The sequence below is a fragment of the Daldinia caldariorum genome, assembly GCF_022478825.1.
Source record: "Daldinia caldariorum strain CBS 122874 unplaced genomic scaffold F4812scaffold_4, whole genome shotgun sequence".
NCBI classification, from domain to species: Eukaryota; Fungi; Ascomycota; class Sordariomycetes; order Xylariales; family Hypoxylaceae; genus Daldinia; species Daldinia caldariorum.
Genome location: NW_025953040.1, coordinates 1,134,320 through 1,155,629, shown reverse-complemented (window position 1 = coordinate 1,155,629; position 21,310 = coordinate 1,134,320). Strand labels below are relative to the sequence as shown.

Sequence of the window (21,310 nt, the reverse complement as noted above, 5' to 3'; positions counted from 1 at the left end):
TTCGACCTATAATAGTGTAATAGTGATGTTTCTTCATTTATTCCCTATTCACTTCTCTCTAATCATAGACTCTAATCCAATGAATAGTATGATGACGCCAATAGGTTGTTTAGTTCGGCCAGGTTGGAAAGGTGCATACGCCATATACCTAACGTTAAAGATACTCTTTAAAGAAAGTACCAGGCTTCATGTGAATACAGGGGCTTCCTCGACGGCTTTATTTAATGCATTCTAGAAATAATGGAGAGGATAGTATGAGCTCCAACAGCCATGGAAATGCTGGCTCGTCCATCCCAAATTCAGGTGGTTTGGGTAGGCTTAGGGTAGCAAAGGAATATTTAATCGGACGATTCATGTGAAGACCTGGCGATTAGTAGCTGAAACTTGCATCGAGATCAAGCAGCAAGGTTCCATCAGAAACTTCTATTTTAAAAGAATCAGAACTAGCTGTGGGTGATCTGAACACGCCACTCTCATACACTACTATGTATACTAAACAATGGTCTTATGTGGATGCTATCACAGCCCGCTCCAGAGCAGTACTATTGACGTCTGGAGTGGCGGACCCAAATAGATCTCTCTCCCTTGTCTACGCCTACGTAAACTAACTGTGAAAAGATATAGGAGCTGGGATAAGAAATTCTCGTATTGGAACTGACCAATACGGAATCGGCGGAGAAAAAAAGAGACGAAATCTCGGAGCTTTCGACCATGATGTCGACTAATACGTATTAAGCTGAAAAACAACGTTGGTATTACTTCTGACTAGGTACCTTAGGTAAAACGATGAGAGAAAATAGAGCCCGGTGCGTATAGTAGTGTCCACCGATTTATCAGTGAGCGTTGATCTTTTCTGTTATGTAAAGTGACAGCATAGATAATTGGTAAAAGCTGAGTTCCAGATGTCGGTGTTATACTGTCAGGACTGCGCCAATACTTGGGGGGCTTTTGACTAAGCGTGAACAATAAGTCGTCTATTTTTAGATAGAGCTAATTCATTAATAGATCATTAATAGATTACCTCTTACTTAGGTAAGTACCTAGGTACCTGAATTACCTAATGTGCCCGGGATACCTGCGGACGTGTTATCCACCTAATCCACTTTATCCACGTACAACTGCACAGTAATACCTTTATAACGAAGGATAAGAAAATGCTACCGCATGAAGCAAAATAAGCTTACAACATCAGACGTGGCGTTTGCTACATATATATTTTCAACTTTATTAGGGTTTTCCGTAATATAATAGATACTCATCTTATTAATTACTATTAAAGGTAATTCTATCGAGGCTAAGGCAATATATACTCTGTCAGAATTGCCCTCAAATTATTTACATATTCGTATCCAAATCTAACCCTGACCTTAGGTTAGGTAGGTGTTTATCTATGACAAGAACAACCGATATATTAGTTAACTTAGTATTTCTGGAAATCTAAGTTTATTCCTATAACAGTTTCGGTTATAGCACTCTGTTTATTTTTATTATCAGGGGCTTGCTTAGTCTTTCAAAGGGGCGACTTGCGTCTCCGGAACGGTCTTCGTATCGGGTGATCCTTGCGGTTGATGAACTGAATCAACAGAACTTCGTTTATCTCCGCTTAATCTAATCGAAAGTCTCGGCGTACTCGATATTACATCCTGCGTAGGGGATTTTTGCTGTTCCTCTTCAGCAGAAGTCGAGTCGTTCTCCTTCGGTTCCGACGGCCTTGCTCCCGGTGGACCCCCAGGCCCGGTCTTCTTGATATTTTTCCACTCCATGAAAAGCGCTGCTACCAAGGCGACCAGTGCTACGCCCATACCGCATATGAATATCCTCGAGATGGCTTTGTTGTAAAGCTCCTTTATCTGAGACCGATACTCAGGTGGGACCTTGTTGACGATGTCTGTGGCGCCTGAGCTAGGGATTGACTTGGGATCGAGCCCCGGGATATTGGCCACATGTCCGACGATGTAACTGGTTAAAAGGTTTTGGCCGACAGATACGAAAATGGCTCCGCCTAACTGCTGGCAGAAGAACATGAGGGCGATGCCGGTGGGAATATCGGGTTTGGGAAGCACGGCCTGTGCAGAAAGGCCGGCCGTTTGCATGCCAAAACCAAGACCGAAACCGACGATGATCTGGTATCCAATATAGTGGGGAGAATCTTCATTGACCCTGAAGGTGCTCATCAAGCCTTGTCCCACAGCCATTATCATGGGACAGGCTAACATCGAGGGAACATAATATCCCACTTTCTGTGTGAAGATACCAGATATTATACTGGATACGACCAGACTTAGGACGAGGGGTATCGTATCGATACCGGACTGTACGGCACTCACGCCCTGTATAGTTTGGACTATATTCTCGCGTTAGTGTTCATTTCGATAGGAGAACACAGGGCAGGTATATGTAGGCAAAAGGGCTAGGTAATATCATTGAGAATAACTTACACCATAGCGGCAGATAGTAAACGCTCATCATCATTGACGCAGCGACGGCGAACATGAACATAGCCGCGGCGGCAATGCTACGTCGCCCAATTACTCTGACGGGAACGGTCGCTGTATTGGGCATCAACACCTGAACTGCCATAAAAGCGAGAAATAAAACGCCGAAAATAACCAGTAGAAGGATGATGCGCCAACTACCCCATTCGTACGTTGATCCACCCCATTGAAGCGCGAGCAAGAGGCAGACGATACTTGGAACAAAGAAGAGCGTCCCCAAAGGGTCTAGTCGAGTAAAGTGTTCCCAAAGCTTTGCTGGCTCTGTTGGTCTTGTCGGAATTTTTACAGCTAGAAGGCATAACGCCGCAACGCCCCCGACGGGAAGATTGATATAAAAGCACCATCTAGGGACGGCAATATTAGTTTATTCCCCTTTAGAAAAGCGCAAAAAGGGAAATTACGCACCTCCAGGTAACGCGGTCTGTGAAAGCACCGCCTATAAGAGGACCCAAGACAGAACTGATGCCGAAAATAGTCCCCATGACTCCTTGAAACATGGGTCGCTTTCGGAGAGGTACCAGTGGAAGCATGATGACCGAGACCCCGGTGAAGATACCCGCGGCCCCAAAACCGGCTATGGCACGGCCAAGGATGAAGGCAATCGAATTTGGAGCCGCGCCACATATGACAGAACCGATCTCGAAAATCGCAACGACAAATAGGAAGACCCTTGTTGACCAAAAGTTAGCAATTTCCACACGCGTGGCTTTCCAAAAAGGGGATTTTGTAAACTTATAGGAGGTACCTAACCTACCTTTTGATATCGTAAAACTTATAAACTCTACCAAATACCAGCTGAGACGCAGCCGTGGTTAACTGATAGGCTGAGCCGTACCAACCGATATCCCCCAGACTGTTGAAATCTTGTGTTATTGCTGGGATCGCTGTGCCGATGATGGTCCGGTCGAGAGCGACTAAGAACAGAGCGATGTATATACTGAACATAACGGACCAGAACTTGAAAGTTTTCGGCTTGAAATTCTCTTCAGCATCGTCGACAAGTTCCGGCCGCGCTGGCTTCGCGTCGGCTGTCTTTTCTACATCGTTGGTCTTGTCTGTATCGTCGGGTATGGCTGCCGTCGAAGGGCCACCTTTTTCCTCGGACGTCTTCCGTGACAATTCGGCCATAGGAAATTTCCGAGGAGATAGGTATACGTGAAACGAGTTCAAGGATAAGGATGAAGAGGGGACAGATGGGATATGAGGTGAGGAAGGACGAGAATCGAGCCGGGAGAATCCAAGTAGATGCCGTCGTCCTACCTTTTTTTTAATTGGCCCCAAGACAAGACAAAGTTTGGCAAACCTAGAATCTAGGGATACGCAGGTATGTATATGTAGGTTAGGTATATATATGTGTGCGCGTGTCCATGTGTTTACGTATATACTTTCAGTACTATTGATTTACCTGATGAATGACAAGCCTCGTGGCGTCCTAGTCCATGCCATGGACTTATTGTTATTTATTACCTAGGTATCCTCCGTTAGAGCGGACAACATAAGACAGCCATGTGGTAGACACGTTGGAAAATACACGAAAACGGACAGTTCGCTTCTCGTACGCCATTGAATATTCCTGTCTACCTACTTATGCCCGGGGCGTGGGAGAGCGTTGGGGAGCACCGAGCCGGACACGCAGGAACGCAGCTCGGGAGCGATTCGTTGCTGAGATAACCGACCATCTTTAAATCAATTTGGGTTGGAAACTCGAATAAAACGGAAGGGTATAAGGGTAGGTAGCACGTGATACAAAGTTATTATACCTAGTACCTAAATTTATGCTTTCTCGGGCGGAACTTTAAAGACATAAAGGACCGAGTTAGGTGATGAGTTGATTTTGTCCGTGGATAATAGTAGTTTTGTGTTACCATGACACCATAGCACAAATGTCAAGCTAAGCATACATGATGTACACACCCGATGACACAATTTACATTAAGATCTATATGTACAATACTATATTCCGTACATTAGGTACGTACCGGAGGTACCTAATGTACTTGGCTAAAGGCTGGCATAATTTTAGGTATGGTCAAAGGCAAGCTCCTCGGTCCCGAAAATGATGATTCAACGCCGAGCGCTAATACCACTAGTAACAAGGAACTGCAATGTGCAAACAGCAGCTTTTGACAAACAGGTTCATCTTATCCTCTTTTCTGTCCTATCAAATTATCTATCGCACCTAATAGGAAAATTGAAAAGTTTTCTTTAACAGGCTGGATTGGCCAGATTGGCAAAGCTCTTTCTAGCTTCGTCGGTGAATCGGTGCTTAACAGGTACGAGATTACGGTTTACGAAGTACTACAGCGTCATGGCTTAGTGTAGTTGCGAGCCGAACCCTGTAAAGGCGGCATTGTCCACTGCGTTTCCCGCTGTTGGTTAAGTACGCAAGGTTAGGTATCAGGTATTTTGGGGGTTAGTATTGTACCTAGGTACCTAACCTAGGTAACAGATTTTAAGGTAAGTTAGAGGGGTTGAATGAATGAACTATGTGTGCCCAGGGATTGATTGGGGTTGAAGGGTGCGAAACAGGTTCTTTTTTTTTCTCGATTGTTTCCTTCGTCTTACCATATGATATCCTCAACAACCATCGAAGGCAAAAGTCGATCTTACTGCTCCTAGACATATGATCGTTCATCCAAAATACCTTCAAAAGAAGTCCCAAGAATAGCCCATAAACATAAACCCCGGGCTTACTTACATACCTCATAGCCTGAAATCGTCTTTGAATCCTCATGGTCTATCTTGGGCTATCTTGGTTCGTCTTGGTTTTACCTACACATACAATACCTCTCTATAACTACCATATCTGTAACATACCTGTAATAGTTGCGCTTTGGGTCGAATGGGCAGTGAAATTCTAGATCCGCCCTTTTTTTAACGCTGGTTTTTAAACAAATTTGAGCGAACACATTCGGGTCCTTATACCTTATATACTATTTCATCTACATCATTTATCTTACACCCCATTATCTGTACAACTGGAGATACAGCGCACAATTTCCCACTTCTCATCCTTACTTCCTAGTTTTCATCTCCTACATAAAAACAAGGCTACATTAAATAAGGTCACAATTTTAAAGTCCTTTGATTAGACCTGCATATCGTCCCTCTTACCCCCCCTCCTCTCTCTCCTTTCTCGTCAAGGAAGTCTAGATGGGGTTGAATGGGATGGTCTTGTCTTATCTACCCTCCTTCTCTACTTCTCTCCATCTCTAATCCCCGTCTCATCTGTTAATTTCCAGAAGCAACACAGCAGCTAAAGACTGCTTGCTACACGAGCCCGCTCTCGACATCTTCTGTTGTCTTTTTTTTTTTTTTCTCTTCATTGTCCGTGCTCCCGTGCCCCCGTGCCCCTCTCGGTCCCGAAATTCCCGCATCAGCATCATCGTCCTTGCACCTGCTTGCCAATCAATGCTTGCATCCAGCTTCGAGGCTTCTCGTCTCATGTGGAACAGAGGCACTTCGAGGCACTTCGAGGCACTTTTGGTTACTTAGTTAAGTCCTAGTTGAGCTTTGTCCATCATTAGTTTGTCGGCAAGTTATCTGCACGTCCTTTTGCTAGCGGTGTAAGAACCCGTCGCGCTCGGGACCGACTTTTTAAAAGGAAGAGAAGGAAAAAAGTAGTCATCACCATGCCCCCGACCCCAGAGTCTCAGCTTGGTGACGGCTCGGCAAGCAATGGACCTACGCCGCCTGCGGGTTTCTCGGTTAACTATACGCCCCCAAATCATCCAGACTCTTCTATGATAAAGGTTACTAGAGGACATAGCTGTGTGTTGTGCCAACAGCGCAAGGTACGCTGTGACAAGAGCAAACCCTGCTCCAATTGCGTAAAGGCCAATGTCGAATGCCGCGTCGTGCCACCTCAACCGCCTAGGCGCCGCAAGAAGCGCGTGCCCGAGCGAGACTTGGTGGAGCGTCTACGGAAATATGAAGCGCTCCTTGCCCAGAACGGAATCGAATTTGATTCGTTAGGCCCGGATGTAAAGATTGTGGACCCCGGCTCCGTTGAGGACGGTGACGAGCTCGAACCCGAGTTTATAAGACAGAGGAGTAAGGAGTCTCCATCCGGTGTGGACCCTGAGTTGATCTCGTCACCCGGTGAGGCCGCCCACGTTCCCAGGTAAACCTACCGTCCAACCGTCCAACCGTCCAACTGTTCAACCGCCCTAGCCGCACTCGAGTCGGCGGGGAACGTTTCATCCGGTAACCCTTGACTAACCACTTGTCTCTCTAGAACATTTAAATGGTTTCCTTTTCAGAAAGAGGCTAGTGATTTTCTCTTTCCTGATTCGTTAACCCTATACTTACTTATACTAATACTAATATAGTTTCGAGCAACGGATGAAGGTCTTAAGGACTCATCTGACGAAGAGGACGTTGGATCGTCCATCAATCAAGCATACGATAAGATGTTTGATAGCCCTGACGGTTTCCCATTCGTAATAGGAGGCCAGTTCGAGAGTGTCACCGCGCAGCATCCATCTGCCATCCAAATATTTCAGTTATGGCAGATCTACCTAAACAACGTCAACCCACTTCTCAAACTTACACATACGCCCACGTTGCAAGTACGGATTATCGAGGCTGGGGCAAACCTCGACAAAGTGTCCAGGTCCCTCGAGGCGTTAATGTTTTCAATTTACCTAATGGCTATCACAAGTATAGACGACGAGGAATGTCAAGCGACGTTTAACGAATCGAGATTTAACTTGCTAGCTAAGTATTATTATGCTACCCAGCAAGCCCTTCTTAACGCAGGCTTTATGCGCAACCCGGATCTAACCTTGATGCAAGCTTTTCTATTATATCTTGTAAGATGAAACCGCCACGTCCATTTCAGGTCTAGGTCTAGGTCTAACGTATATTAGATGGGCATTAGACAATACTCGGACCCCCGGTCGTTATTTTGCTTAACCGGGATCGGTGTACGTCTCGCCCAGAGAATGGGTTTACACCGTGACGGCGCTCAATTTAATCTCTCCCCATTCGAAGTGGAAGAGAGGAGACGACTATGGTGGAACCTCGCCGGTTTTGACCGGAGAATAGGTGAACTATGTGGTTCTATCATCACTGCTATATCCAACGGGGGCAACTGCAAATTACCGCTTAATATCGACGACGCCAACTTACACCTTCATGCTAAAGACCCTCCTCCCCCGTACACTGGTGCTACCGAGATGATGTTCTCCCTATCACGCCTCGAGTTTGCTAAAGCGCCAGGGAATGACAAGATGAGGGGCCAATCTTCGGAAACTAATCCTCAAGCTGTTGCAAGTGTCGCCGACCACCGGTTGTCGAGCTACCTCGAACGATTTTCCGCCCACATGGAAGATACATACCTCAAATATTGTGACCCTAAAGTCCCACTTCATTATATGACACTTCTCATGACGCGAGCGAATATGTGCAAACTAAAAATAGTATCCGGCTTCTTCCGTGTTGCACTTACAGCACCCGCGCCCTTGCCGCCAGCCGAGAGAGATGAAATCTTTGTGGAGGCGATTAAGATGATCGAATATGATACTATGATGCAATCGAGGGAAAGTCTCAAGGGCTTCCTTTGGTATACCAACCTGCATTTTCCATTCCCAGCTTATATATGCCTGCTTACTGAGCTCCGCCATCGCACGACGGGTGAATTATGCGAGCGTGCGTGGGAAACCATATGCGAGCACGCTGACCGGAGAAAGATGACATCTCACATGCGCAGCCCCATGCATTTATCCTTCAGCCCTCTCTTCGTAAAGGCGTGGGATGCACGCGAGGCCGCCGAGGCCGCTCTCGGACGCACTCTAGCGCCACCACGCCTTATCACTCACATGAGACAGATCGCCGCACGCCTACCAAAGACGACAAAAAAGAGGTCACCGGCACCAACGCCTTCACCTAAAATCCCTGTCATAAGCGGTGCTTACGTCGCAACGGCGCCGACGCCCCCAGAACAGCCGAACGTGCCAGGTGCCGTACCCTTATATCCGGAAGGCGACATATTCAGCGGTGGCATGCCACAAATGGACGTGAACCGCCAATTCGCTCACGCGTTCCCGGAATTGAATTTCGGTGGCGAGATGGATTGGAACTATCTGATGCAGGAGTACGGCGGGTTCGTGGCCCACCCACCCCAGATGAGTGCCTACGCGAACCAGACGCCGATGCAAGATCCTAATCAACCTCAACCTGCCATATGGCAATGAACTTTAGATGTATGTATACATATCTGCACTTGTTTTATTCACTGGTTACTTGTTAGTATATATGGATTTGGGCACAAGTATAATGGATGAATGACATGCGGGTTTACTAAATGGAATAGGCGACATATTTTACTGACCTTGAAAAGGTATTTGACTATCTCGGCATGTATATAGAAGGTTTGCATAGGGAAGGCCGGAATTCTACGGGAAGACCGGGTAAAGATGTACGCATTATACGTACCTATATATAATATTATTCAAGGGATGTAAATCCAAGCATGAGTTGGATAACGATTACCTACCAGGTACCTACCTCTAGATAAAGAATGGAGTTATATTGTTGTTTCACGAGAATGTACCAAGATGAGATACCTAACTGAACATAAAATTGATTAACGTGTAGGTGCTAGGGGCGGCCGAATGGTATCTGATACGCGAGACAAGGGATTGCCTTGCACTGCAAAAACGTGCCGGGCCTGGACAACTCTCCCTAGTCATCCGAGATGGGCTCAGATGAGTAGGGGGAGGGGTACGAACGGAAACCTCTGTGCATCTAGATTTTGTCAGGGGTTTTATTAGGAAAGATCATAAAGATAACAAGGATTTGACTACTGGATAGGGGTAAGAGAAGTTTCGAATATATATATTTACTAACGACTTGCTACTTGTGACAAATGGCTATGAGATATAAGTACCTGAACTTATCAGTACTAAAACCAATTAAGATGAAATATGTGTGAAATACGCTCTACCATGATACCTAACCGTATTACAAAACGATAAAACGACCTACCTCAGACCAATTTTACACCAAGCGAAGGCAAAAGCCTACCAAGCAAAGGTATACCTACCTCCTACGTACCTAACCCAGCGATTCAAAGAACATACCAGCTTCATACTTCATCACCTAGGCGGGCCGTACTGCTGCTCGCGCTTCCACACGTAAGAAGACTCGGCAAACAAGCCCAAATCGTTGAGCAAATCGCAGATATCATACCTGTACTCCTCCTCCTCCTCTTCTTCTTCTTTCTCCTCCTCCTCTTCTTCTTTCTCCTCCTCCCCTTCTTCTTCATAGTTCTCCTTTAAATCGTAAGTCCCGTTAGTAGTCCTGGTCTTGGCCTTGGCCTCGGCAGCATTCTTCTTCTTCTCCCTGATCGCCAGATCCCGCTCCTCCTGATCGAGGATGCGCTCCAGCACGAGCAGGAACTCGAGCGGGGGCGCGCGGCGCGCGAAGCGCACGATCCCCGTCGCGATGCGTGCCCACACGCCGACCCAGCGCGCCTCCAGCGTGCCGCCGGCCTCGCGGAACTCCAGCGTGCGCGCGTTCGCCGACCGCCGCGGCCCGTCCTCCCGGTCGTCCTTCAGCTGCTCCGCGCCGTACCAGCGGAAGTTGTAGTTGAGCCGCCGCCCGAACGGGCCCTGCAGCAGCGTCGCCGCCGCCATCGCCGAGTCGCACCCCGCGAGCTTCGCGAGCCCTTCCGCCCCCGACGTCCGCGGGTGCACCTGCAGCCCCCCCGCCTGCCCCGCCGGCACGTCCCGGAACGCCTTCCCGTATATCGCCGCGTGCGAGATTGACGGGATCCACCCGATCCGGTCCCACTGCGCGTCCGCGATGTGCACGTACTTGTCGATTTCCGACTGGTAGAGCGCCGTGATCCCGTCGACGTCGTGGGGGCGGAGCTTTTCGATTATCTCGGCATCGGCATCGAACGGCCAGGGCTGCCCGTCGTTTTCCTCATCTTCCTCGTCGAGCAGGACTTCGGGCTCGGGCTCCTCGTACGGCGGGAAAGGGCTGAAGGGCGAGGATGGGTCCGAGAAGCTGTAGTCGTGTTCTTTGGCGAGATATCTGGTTAGCGGGTTGAAGAATGAGGGGTCGGACTCTTCCTCGGTGGATGGGTCTTGGTCTTGGTCTTGGGCTCGGGGCAGAGGCTCGGGATTAGGGTCTAGGGGGCTGGATTTTGGATCGGGAGAGCTGGAGTTTGCGTCAGGAGCGCCGGAATCTGCCTCGGGGGCACTGGCGGGCGGCGGAGAGGGAGTGCCGAAAAAGAGGGGTGACGGCAGTTCGTTTTCATCTACAGAACTTGCTGGACCTGCGCTAGCTTTCGCTTTATCGAAGAGATCCGAGATGCCCTCGTTCGTTTGTATCGCCTTGATATATTCAGACAAGCTGAGGCGGTCCCTGCTGTTTCTATCCGGATCGTCGTCCGGATCATCGTCCGGCTCCATCAGCTCGGCCGCGTGCTGCCACTTCTTGATAATGCTGGGTGAGTCGATCCGCTCTTCCTTATTCGGCCTCGGCTTCCAGAGTATCGGACCAAACTTGGACGACGCGAGATCGAATTGTCCCGTAGCGGAGTTGTACTGGAAGCCGTACCGCGCGGCTTCGAAGTACGAGGCGCTCGCCAGCAGCACGACGTAGAACATCGAGTCGCTTACCTCGTCGAGACTCCTGCTGTAGAGAATCTCGCACTCTGCGAGGATCACTAGCTGTATCTGGTCAGCTGTTGCGAGTTCGGTGACATTTCTAGTTCCAAAATGCTCTTCGGCAAGAGAGAGAACGTGCTCGATAACTGCATCGCCTTGAAATGCGTCCCAGTAAATCCAACTTATGTTCCTGTGCAAAGTGTGATCCTCGGGAGGTGCATCGAACTGCCCATGCTGTTCGCGTAGACGACGCCCTAGAGCTACTATTTCGTCCCACGAGGGTAGATACGGCGGTTCCGAACCGCTGGAATATTCGGTTGGCGGATAGTGTTCTGGCGGTTCTCTGTCAACATCATTTTTAATCGTCATGAACGGACCTACTTGGTTGCGCCACTTGGCGTATGCCTCCCACTTCTCCCGGCTACCAAATGCAATTTCCTCCCGGCTGGTATCCGAGAACTTTGTCACCGCTATGGGGTCGTCGTTCGCGTACCACGATTCGAACTCTTTCCGGACGTCTTTCACCGAAATCCCTTCGCAGGCCAGCCGGCTGTGGTAGCGAATGCTCGAGGAATACGAGTGGACCCTCCGCCAGGGGGGGTGCAGACGCGAAAGCATAGGGTCAGCAACCCAGAGAAACATGCCTAGTCTTCTGATCGTCTCACCTGTGAAGAAGTCCTTCCCGTTCCCGACGTGGACGTGGAAACCACATGTAGGATTGACCCTTAGACGGTAGTTATACGTAAGGATGTTAGTAACGTACTCGATCTCCTGAAACGACTCGTCCGTCGTCCAGAGCGCTGGGCTTTGAATCTCGATAGGTTGCCACTTATACTTCTCCATGAACTTTTCCTGGACACTGCTGTCTACCGTGACGCTCCACTTGTCCTTATCATGAAGCCGAGACGGCAATTTATCCGTGGACGCAGGCTCAGCTGCAGCGAGATCATAATCAGGTTCAGAAACACGAATTCCATTTTTCCTTAGAGTTGCGCGAATACTTTCCTTGATCTTCGTCGTAGCTTCGTAGTTTGTTTCGTTGATTCGTAGCAGAGGGGGGAGCGCGTGAGCTTCGACTTCGTTCGGATCCGGCACGTCATGTGGTAAATACGCTACTAAGAATTCCAATTCTATACCGAAAGACTGACGAGTGCCGACTGGCACGGTGAATTCATTCAACTCCTCCATCTGTACCTAAGGCTTGATAAATCGCGTTTAGTACTCATTAAAGGGGCAAAGGGGGAGGCCAATTCTGTCAATATTCAGGTAGCTTCAACCTTTCGTCGGATCGTCAATATCCTCTACGCTCGCTACTTGGCTCGAAAGAATTGACCGTTACGCCAGGTTGCTTCTGGTGGGATCCATGGACATCACCCAGTTTAAGAATACATATACCAGTCTTCCATGAAAGGAGAGAACAATGCGGTTGTAAGGACCTCGACCTCTGTAGTTATTATACGAGAACAAAGAGTCTGAACCCATTTATCAAGGTAAAAGGTTGGACTCTTATATTCAAGACTAGGACTTCAAAGAACCAACACCATACCCATTTGATGAATTTTATTGTTCTCTCTGCTCTGCGTTGTGCCATAGCTATCAACTCAACTGGGGTTTTTTATTAACCATACTAGCCAGAGCCGCGGCGACTGATACCTGTACCACACTCCCTCAACAACTTCCTCAAATATTAATCTCCTCCAACGTATGCTTGCTCATCAATATTCGACTCGTCTCCTCGTGAATTAGGGTTGTCACGTGCAACATGACTTGGGTATAAAGGGGGGGAATGCTGCTAATATCAACTTGTACGAGAAAAGAAACGGGTGCCAAAATAATTATTCCATATGACCACGCTGCTCGACCTAGTGTCCGTCAAACTCGTGTGCTTATATTTGTCACTAGAGCATATAGGCGAACACGCCAAGAGCGACAGCAGCGGCACTATTACCCAGATATTGAATGTTGGTTGGGACAGCGGCAGCCTCAGAGGAAGATGTTCTCGGCGCGGCGGAGCTGGCGGCGGGAGTAGCAGTACCACTGGTAGCTGCACTAGAGGTGGTAGTTGTGCTGACGCTTCCCTCTCCCTGGTGCTTGGACACGTCTTCCTTGCCACATTTATCGCCGTACGTCGAAGTACAGTTCTTCTGACCAGCAGCGTTGTTCTCGTTTGCCGTGATACAGTCGCTCTGAAGTCGTTCACAAACAAACTACGGAAAGAAACGGTCAATATACCCCCCTAGGCACTAATAGTAGGAACCGTCAGGAAAAGTAGAAGAAATAATCTTACCCAAGGCACAGTGTTCATGTAAAGATTCATATCCGGCTCGTTGTTGCCCTGGCAGACGCATTGGAAATCTAGAGTGTTCTATAGTTATATTAGACAAGCGCTTAAACTAGATGTTGTCAAAGTAGGCTGCTAAACACTTACCGTCGAACATATGTTCTGCACAACAGATCCACAAAGGGTACCGCAGCTGTCTTGTTGTCCTTGACACCAGGCGACTTTGGAAAATAATTAGTATTAGACGTCAATATGGTAACTTGATAGGAACTTACCGCGGTCAGAGATGTCTACTTGTGTAGGGTCGATCTTGAAGGTCGAGTTGGAATTTGCTTGCGCGGAGACAAGGGCGAGGGCGGAGAGCACCACGGCGGCGGTGCGGGTGTTGATCATGTTTGCGACTGAACGGGGTTTAGTTTATAGTTGATGGAGTACCGGGATTGACTTTTAATGCGAACTATAAAAAAGAAAAGAAAAAACTATTAAGTACCTACCTAAGGTAGGTAAGTATCTTGTTGAGAGTAAAGTTTATAAAACGTGGATTGGATGGGAAAGAAGAGATGATGCTTTTTGACTTGTGGATTGGAGGAGAAGATGAAAGAATTGGAGAGCTTTTAGGATGAAGTGCGATACAAGCTGGATGGGGGTACGTAATGAGAGAGATGGTCTGGTGGTGTGTTGACGTGGGTTGTACCTGAATTTATTGGCCGGGATGTTTTTTTTTTTTTTTTTCTTGACAGGGAGGTTATGTCCGTCGAGTGTTGTTAGAATGTTTTAGTATTTGTTTGATGAGGTGTGAGATAACCTCTTCGGATAGCTGGGAGGTACCTTAGGTACCTAAGTTAGGTAGTTATGGAGACAGAGAGAGACAGAGAGAAAATAAAAGGCTCAGGATGGCCGAAGACAAAAAGAAAGGGCCATAGAGACCAAATGGAATACGTATTTACGCATTTGACCGATGAAGTTCACGATAACAGACCCTAATTTTATCCAATCATCTTTTACCGTTTTTACAAGGATAATTTCCTTTGGAACTCACTGGCGTTGCCGCAGCACTGGTGCCGCTTGCCGAGAGTATTTGGTATCTCCTTTAGTAGGTACCTATCTTCACTAGTGCCCAAATCAGGCCGGAGGGCCAGAAATTTGGAACGCCAAGAATCAACTTTTGCTAGTAAGCCTACCCCGGACAGGGAAGGTTAAAGTAAGTTCAACCAATTAGCAGTCCGCTAGATCTTTAGCTCTTCCTGGATTCGGCTAGCCCATACAAAAAAAATATTGGCATGGTTTCTCGCTAATATCACTCTTCATATTATCACTTTTCATTATCGTGAAGATTTATCTCATGGGCTTCTGTCTCCAATTATGCATTACGTATGTAGTACGTATGAGGGATAATTCACATCATCATCATCATCATTTTCTTACCGAAATTGACTTCTTTAGGTCCCATCGTACTCCTTATACGGATTACAAAGTATGGAGCCGCGTTAATTCAGCGTCCATCACGAGCAAAGTAAGGTACACATCTATTCTCATACGGTAAGCGGTAAGCGGTAAGCGTCCACGACAGTAATGCGGTTTCTCCTGCGTCTGCTTCGTATCGCCGTGCTAGAATGCTAGAATGCTAGAATGCTAAAACATTTTGGGTTGGGAGTACATGCGGGGATTCTGCAGACGGGATTGGACAGGATCTCCAAGGTTAATCAGAAGGTTACCTTGGGTATCTAGTCAGGTACGACAGAACCACGAACTACCTAGGAGGTACCTTTAAGTAGGTACCTATGGTTTAGGAGGTCTTACCTTAGGTAATGTACGACCAGTGCGACCCATGTAACCCGCGTACAATTGAGACTGGATCTGTAAGCAAATAGTCTATTCTAACTTTTACAACTTTTTTTTACTACGTATTATTTGATTTCCTCGCGAAGGGGCATTTGTACGCCTCGATTTTCAATGGATGTCACCCGTGACACATTGTTCCTCCCCCCTTCACCCTTTCCTTAGAGGTAGTTTGGTATTATCCGCCAGCAAGGGTATGGGATGCTCGGCCGTTGTCCCTTGGCATATTCATCATAAATCCACCATTAGGTAGCATCTCCTTTTTCAATTGATCTTAGACTTAGAGGTGGGCATGCTACTTCGGCATCTTGTTTTTATTTTATTTTTTTGTATTATCCTCTTATTAATATACACCCTATAAAGAAGAACACCGCATCCTTCCATGCCAGACAGACCTATTTGTCGTCGTTAGACAGCAATATGTTGTAGGAAAACTATTCGCAACAGGATGCGACCTATAACTTTACTTTTAATCCTACCTCTTGGAACAGATATGAAACGCTTCAACTGACCTTTTCCGTCGGGTATCATCTGACATCAATGCTCTATGCTAGACGGCGCTAACGACTTTCCTACTAATAATTGACGGGATTTAAACCCGAAATTAAGTGGAATTGGTAACTCTTACGGATGGTCCCATACTTGTCTAGCCAGTCGATGAAGGCCTCACAGATTTTACACTATTGTCTGTTACATAAACTTCGCTGGGTCTCGGCGTGTTAGCGAACTATTATGAACGGGTAACGAACGCCGACGGCCCCATTAAGGTTTTCTGCTACGTCGGCCACCAAGTCATCCCAGCTCATCTCACCGTGCTCTGCCGATCCCAAGTGGTTTAGCTCCAAATATTCGATACGCGAGCAGAACCCGACGCCAATCATAACGACTAGTGATCCATGATCCGATCAATGATCAGCAATCAACTGAGAGTGCAGATGAATGCCTACTTCGGAATTTCCACGTGGGGCCGATATTGTCTGTGAGAACGGATATGCCTAACATGCCTCAAATTCTTACAGCTAAGTAACTTTTTACTGAAGATAATATTATTTCTATATACCAACTTTTACTACATCAGAATAACTCATTTCAAAACTCACTTCTTCGTTTCACTTACCCCGAGCCTAAAGACATTCCTATTACGAAATAAGATCCGGCTAAGTGTCTGATACCTGTGCTCATACTATATATGTCATGACAGTCTTCACATTTATGAATTTCTCTTTACATCATTGGATCATTCTTCTTACTCAGAGTCTGCCGAATTTCTTGGCAACTGTTTTCCTAGTAACACATGTCTGTAAGGTACGATCACGATCACGTCTTGGCATTTATTATTCTAGAACACTTCCCCAGATTTCTTACCTGCATCTCTGTGCTGTTTACTTTTATCATATGAGATAGCTGTTACTAAAACTCCCACCAATCATTCGAGTTAACATCGAGGAAGATTCGTTCCGATTAGTTTTTTAAGTTCTCAACTCCGCACCTATCGTAACTAGCTTAGCATCGTAACGGAAAATTAGTGCACCACTCGGGTAAAAACTGAACATTTCGGATATGATGTCTTCTCATATCCTCCCGGTGGGATAGCATCATATAACTGAATCGCTCAAGTCTTTCAGCATCCATTACTAAATGAATATCTATTATGGCACGCTTTGATCTAAGGCGACGGCCCGTATAAGTCCTCAGTTTCTAATATCGGTATCACCTTCATTCGGGTTAGATCCCACCGAACCCTGTTTATAGCCACTGAGAGAGGCCTATATCACCTTGAATTAACTGGGTCCACTTAGTATAAAATATCAAGGGATACTTTCCCCATGAAAACTGACATAATTACCCTCAAAGGTAACAACTGTCTTAGTCGTCTCTATTCTGTCAAGCCTGGGCAGGATGTTGGCTTCTCTCTTCCTTACTTTCTCATCGCTTACTGCGGTGCAGGCTGCACTCAAGTATAAGGGAGTTGACTGGTCTTCGGTCATAGTCGAGGAGAAAGCTGGGATATCCTATACTACTACAAGCGGGAGTACGGAGCCTCTCGAAAAGATCCTCAAGGAATCTGGTGTCAATACAGTACGGCAAAGAGTCTGGGTCAATCCTCGAGATGGAAACTACAACTTAGACTACAATATAAAACTGGCACAGCGGGCAAAAGCCGTTGGACTAGATGTTTACGTGGATTTTCATTATAGTGACACGTGAGTCAACCAGAACACTCCTTGCGATAAACCTCGGGGGGGCGTAATTGCACTAAGATATACTCTCCAAATCCATTGTTAAGACTTCAAATTATTGACTTCATCTCTATCGCAGATGGGCTGATCCAGGACACCAAGCAATTCCTTCGGGATGGCCCACCGGCATTGACGATCTCTCCTGGAAACTATATAACTACACACTGGATTCGTCAAACAAATTTGCGGCTGCAGGCATCTCGCCCACTATCATCTCAATCGGAAATGAGATCAGATCAGGCCTCTTACTCCCAACAGGTTCTACCAAGGACTTTAACAACGTTGCTAGGCTACTGCATTCGGCAGCTTGGGGAATCAAGGATAGCAATCTATCCCCCAAACCTCGCATCATGATTCATCTCGATAACGGGTGGGATTGGAATACTCAGAAGAATTGGTACGAATCTGTTTTGAAAACAGGGTCATTGGAGTCGTCAGACTTCGACATGATGGGCGTTTCCTATTATCCGTTCTAGTAGGTGCCCAGAAATATTGCAAAATAATACATAGAACTATGGCTACTAACTATGCAAACAGCAACTCAGCTGCAACACTTTCGAACCTAAAGACGAGTCTTACGAACATGGCAAATACGTGGGGCAAGGAAATTGTCGTGGCTGAGGTCAACTGGCCTACCTCTTGCAGGTCTCCAGCCTACTCATTCCCGAGCGACCTTAAGAGCATCCCTTTTTCAGCGGACGGCCAGACTACATTCATGAAGAAGGTTGCAGAGGTAGTGGCCGGGGTTAAGAACGGTAATGGTATCTTTTATTGGGAACCAGCCTGGATGGATAATGCAGGACTCGGATCTTCGTGCGAATCCAACACTATGTTCTCGGTACGTTCTACCAAGCCTTGAAACTATTAATAGTAGTTTTCGCCCCTCCTTTGGTTTTTAACTCTTTCGGTGCTAATATTTTTACTCATAGTGGCCTGGTAAGGAGCTGGGTAGCTTGGATGTCTTTTTGTCACTCTAGAGAAAATCAGTTGCCAAGAAACTGATAGTGTTAGCACCTTATGGGCGTTTCTCTACTACGAGTGAAACGGAAGCGCATGACTTAGGTCATTGTAATGATACACGCGATTCTTTATTACTTCTCCCCGTGCCTTTATGGAGTGATTCGATGTTTCGTCAAGGTAAATACAAAGCGTGGAAAACCTTCAAGGAGATTCGCCCCTGAATCTGAGGACAATGAAAACTGCTCAAAAGGATTCCGTCTCTTATCGAGTCCGAGTCGTTTCCCACACTCTCATCGGTATTCGAATCCTTTAGACTATCTCGTTTCCTAATACTTCGCTAGATATGAGTGATGAGTCCGAGGATGACTACGATCAACTCCGGCGACTTGACATGCCGCTAATCAGCACCCAGACCACTACTCTAAACACTTATGGGATACGGCCAGGAGGACAGCCAGCGTCGCTCACCGCTGTAAATGTTCCAGGCACGACCGATTTCGTGTTAGGGATCGATACTTGCGGTTTTACCACTGCTAGCACGGGTGAGTTTACGATCCCCTTACTCAAACGTTGAGCAACAAGCGATGGCCATGACTGCTAACCTAAGCTATTCAAGTCACTTGCAACTTTGGATACGAGTGTACCAATGTAGGAGGATATCGTGGTTGTTGCTTGCCTGGCGCTGGCGACTGTGCCTCTACAATCTATACAGACTGTGTCGACCATGATGATATTTCCAATACGGCGGAATGTGAATCCCAAACATTATGTTGGTTAGTTTCAAACGAGAACTCTTCGCATTCAAGCACATGCTAGATTGGTTATACTGACCAATTCCAACTATAGCCCCAGCTCACGTCCATCCTGCTATACTTATTGGTTCGATGACGACAGCGGCCCTCAGGACACATTCAAACTCATCGATTGCCAGACATTACGGGGATTTGGGATTTTATACCCCTTTCCGCCAGAAATGACTATGACGTCGGATACATCGACAGTATCAACACAATACTCCGAGCCTACTAACTCGGAACAAGCCACAGCAGGGTCCGAAAGCGACTCTTCGACACCCGCGGGCACTATAGCAGGCGCCGTAGTCGGCTCCGTCGCTTTTGTTATCATCTTGGTTATAGTCGCCATTCTCATAATCTGCCGACGTCGGTCTAATAAGGCCGCTGCTACCGGTCCACCGGTCCCCATGAAGAGTGCAGGGAGTTCGATAGACACCGTGCCGACACTAGAAAAACAGCAGAGGCAGACAGCAGCAGCAGCAGCTAAACCATCTCGGAGAAGCTTTCTTCGACCCCTCTCCATGATCCGGGAACACCCCCTCGCCATCCCCAACCCCAACCCCACCCCTACACCAGCCTCCGGCATCAGGCGCCACAAATCCGCCGCGGCGCACCACAGCCCGCGGTCAAACTGGCCGCTCGGCCACCCGGGTAACCCGCTAGGCTCGCACCCGGTCGACGCGAACCTGCGGAAACGGCTGAGCGACAGCCGGCTCGGGACGGTGGGAAGTCTCCCTGGGGAGAGGGATATTGTTGCGGAACGCGGACACGATACGCTTCGCGTGCCTGTTCTACAGTTCCCTCCTCCTCCTCCACCGCCACCCCCGCCGCCGGGAACTAGATCCGTTTCGCCGCTTAAACCGACGCGTGGTGATGATGATGATGGTGATTATAAGGGAACGGGCGGCGGCGCCGTGACGCCTACCAGCGCCGCGGCCGCGGCCGCGCTCAAGAGTCCCCGGCTGCAGCACGCGCCCGTGTCGCCGATCATGAGCCGGGTTCTGGACGGGATCGGGCCGCGCCGAGCCGCAAGCCAAGGTTCGACATCCGCGTCCGTTTCAGCACCATTTTCAGGTGCGAGACGCACCAGCACCGGCGGCGGCGCGAATGCGGAGCCCGTGTCGCCGATCGGAAGCGACGGGCGAGGAGAAGGGGAGGAGGGGTTGGAGTATTTGCCGCGGGTTAGTTACATGTCGACGTCGACGTTTGCGACTACGCGCGACAAAGCTTCGCGGCGTGACGAGCTGGTTTCGCCTATAGGGGTGGATGAGGCGGTGAGTGATACGGAGGAGCTGGAGAGTCTGGTGACGGTTAGTCCGTTGGAGAGTCGGCGGGGGAGTATGGATTCGTAAATGTGATGTTGGTCAATTTGGTGTTGATATGCATTTTACTACTATAGACGATTGTCATTTTTGCTTATACATATAGCTATTCGATTGGGATACAGACGGTAGCGTTTGTGTAATTAGTGTGTCATCTCGAGTACCATTCATGGTTACGTGTCATTTATGTATAAGTCTATTCCATCGGGTTCCTTCTATTGATGCTGTAGAACATCGGGTTACTGAACCACGTGCTTTTAGGGCTGTGAAGTACATAGCATTTGCTCCGAGTTGGGGTATGGCATGATGATGTATGAGATACCCGACCTCTAGGAGGACTATGCTATTAGTCATTTTTGTCAACGCACACAAATGTAAGAAAGACGGCGTCATGAACAATATCGTTCTGTCAAGGAAAAGTGTGTTGCTATTTGGATGCTTCACCGTTAGCGACGATACCAAGAGAGTGAAGTCATTACATGACGTCCATAAAAAGGGGGAGAATCTGGTGACGAAACTCTTGGGCTGTGCTGGTTGTCCAGCTCACCAACTGACAGCGGTCGATCAAATGCTACGTCGGGAGCTATTTACGAAATCACCCAATTAGAAGTTCTTAATTATCTCTATCGGCGCACTCTAGCACGCCTAGGCAATCTCTTGGCCTTTTAAATACGAGTCTTACCCGTCGTCATCCCCAACTTGGCTACGAATGAGGGCATTTCTTTTCATGAAGTACTACCGTCCTCGCGTAGGCGATC

General features: G+C 47.7%; 6 protein-coding genes across 6 annotated transcripts; 3 read left to right on the top strand and 3 right to left on the bottom strand.

The window, feature by feature from the left end:
• Nucleotides 1–1,083: 1,083 nt before the first annotated feature.
• Nucleotides 1,084–4,356, bottom strand: F4812DRAFT_421062 (MFS general substrate transporter). The gene is made up of 5 exons (XM_047933512.1): nucleotides 4,039–4,356; nucleotides 3,250–3,962; nucleotides 2,901–3,164; nucleotides 2,439–2,839; nucleotides 1,084–2,344 (listed from the first exon to the last, which is right to left on the bottom strand). The coding sequence occupies exons 2-5, from the start codon at nucleotides 3,621–3,623 to the stop codon at nucleotides 1,503–1,505; spliced, it is 1,881 nt and encodes a 626-aa protein (XP_047792276.1). The 5' UTR covers nucleotides 3,624–3,962; nucleotides 4,039–4,356; the 3' UTR covers nucleotides 1,084–1,502.
• Nucleotides 4,357–6,127: 1,771 nt separating this feature from the next.
• On the top strand, nucleotides 6,128–8,692 carry F4812DRAFT_450311 (fungal-specific transcription factor domain-containing protein; the record flags this gene model as incomplete). Its single annotated transcript, XM_047936078.1, has 4 exons — nucleotides 6,128–6,618; nucleotides 6,733–6,767; nucleotides 6,834–7,309; nucleotides 7,367–8,692. 4 exons carry the CDS (start codon nucleotides 6,128–6,130, stop codon nucleotides 8,690–8,692), a joined length of 2,328 nt encoding a protein of 775 aa, XP_047792275.1.
• A 210-nt stretch (nucleotides 8,693–8,902) lies between these two features.
• Nucleotides 8,903–12,304, bottom strand: F4812DRAFT_469971 (putative amidoligase enzyme-domain-containing protein; the record flags this gene model as incomplete). The annotated part of the gene is made up of 1 exon (XM_047938927.1): nucleotides 8,903–12,304. The coding sequence occupies one exon, from the start codon at nucleotides 12,302–12,304 to the stop codon at nucleotides 9,596–9,598; it is 2,709 nt and encodes a 902-aa protein (XP_047792274.1). The 3' UTR covers nucleotides 8,903–9,595.
• Nucleotides 12,305–12,659: 355 nt separating this feature from the next.
• F4812DRAFT_308195 (uncharacterized protein) lies at nucleotides 12,660–14,066 on the bottom strand. Its single transcript, XM_047931298.1, has 5 exons — nucleotides 13,856–14,066; nucleotides 13,673–13,798; nucleotides 13,545–13,618; nucleotides 13,404–13,481; nucleotides 12,660–13,323 (listed from the first exon to the last, which is right to left on the bottom strand). The coding sequence occupies exons 2-5, from the start codon at nucleotides 13,788–13,790 to the stop codon at nucleotides 13,015–13,017; spliced, it is 579 nt and encodes a 192-aa protein (XP_047792273.1). The 5' UTR covers nucleotides 13,791–13,798; nucleotides 13,856–14,066; the 3' UTR covers nucleotides 12,660–13,014.
• Nucleotides 14,067–16,888: 2,822 nt separating this feature from the next.
• F4812DRAFT_308048 (glycoside hydrolase family 53 protein) lies at nucleotides 16,889–18,616 on the top strand. Its single transcript, XM_047931296.1, has 4 exons — nucleotides 16,889–17,440; nucleotides 17,556–17,951; nucleotides 18,014–18,314; nucleotides 18,406–18,616. Exons 1-4 carry the CDS (start codon nucleotides 17,136–17,138, stop codon nucleotides 18,451–18,453), a joined length of 1,050 nt encoding a protein of 349 aa, XP_047792272.1. The 5' UTR covers nucleotides 16,889–17,135; the 3' UTR covers nucleotides 18,454–18,616.
• Nucleotides 18,577–21,256, top strand: F4812DRAFT_421043 (uncharacterized protein). Its single transcript, XM_047933511.1, has 3 exons — nucleotides 18,577–18,978; nucleotides 19,053–19,209; nucleotides 19,283–21,256. The coding sequence occupies exons 1-3, from the start codon at nucleotides 18,780–18,782 to the stop codon at nucleotides 20,580–20,582; spliced, it is 1,656 nt and encodes a 551-aa protein (XP_047792271.1). The 5' UTR covers nucleotides 18,577–18,779; the 3' UTR covers nucleotides 20,583–21,256.
• The last annotated feature ends 54 nt before the right edge of the window (nucleotides 21,257–21,310 follow it).

Excerpts from the sequence above, each read along its gene's own strand:
- F4812DRAFT_421062 (XM_047933512.1), bottom strand. The coding sequence starts at position 3,623 with ATGGCCGAATTGTCACGGAAGACGTCCGAGGAAAAAGGTGGCCCTTCG. Across the intron at positions 3,165-3,249 it reads AAGTTTTACGATATCAAAAG|GGTCTTCCTATTTGTCGTTG; the intron begins GTAGGTTAGGTA and ends TTGGTCAACAAG. Across the intron at positions 2,345-2,438 it reads TTACTATCTGCCGCTATGGT|TCCAAACTATACAGGGCGTG; the intron begins GTAAGTTATTCT and ends GCGAGAATATAG.
- F4812DRAFT_308195 (XM_047931298.1), bottom strand. The coding sequence starts at position 13,790 with ATGATCAACACCCGCACCGCCGCCGTGGTGCTCTCCGCCCTCGCCCTT. Across the intron at positions 13,482-13,544 it reads TGCAGAACATATGTTCGACG|AACACTCTAGATTTCCAATG; the intron begins GTAAGTGTTTAG and ends ATATAACTATAG. Across the intron at positions 13,324-13,403 it reads ACATGAACACTGTGCCTTGG|TTTGTTTGTGAACGACTTCA; the intron begins GTAAGATTATTT and ends TTCTTTCCGTAG.
- F4812DRAFT_421043 (XM_047933511.1), top strand. The coding sequence starts at position 18,780 with ATGAGTGATGAGTCCGAGGATGACTACGATCAACTCCGGCGACTTGAC. Across the intron at positions 18,979-19,052 it reads TTTTACCACTGCTAGCACGG|TCACTTGCAACTTTGGATAC; the intron begins GTGAGTTTACGA and ends AAGCTATTCAAG. Across the intron at positions 19,210-19,282 it reads GAATCCCAAACATTATGTTG|CCCCAGCTCACGTCCATCCT; the intron begins GTTAGTTTCAAA and ends TTCCAACTATAG.
- F4812DRAFT_308048 (XM_047931296.1), top strand. The coding sequence starts at position 17,136 with ATGTTGGCTTCTCTCTTCCTTACTTTCTCATCGCTTACTGCGGTGCAG. Across the intron at positions 17,441-17,555 it reads GATTTTCATTATAGTGACAC|ATGGGCTGATCCAGGACACC; the intron begins GTGAGTCAACCA and ends TCTCTATCGCAG. Across the intron at positions 18,315-18,405 it reads AATCCAACACTATGTTCTCG|TGGCCTGGTAAGGAGCTGGG; the intron begins GTACGTTCTACC and ends TTTTACTCATAG.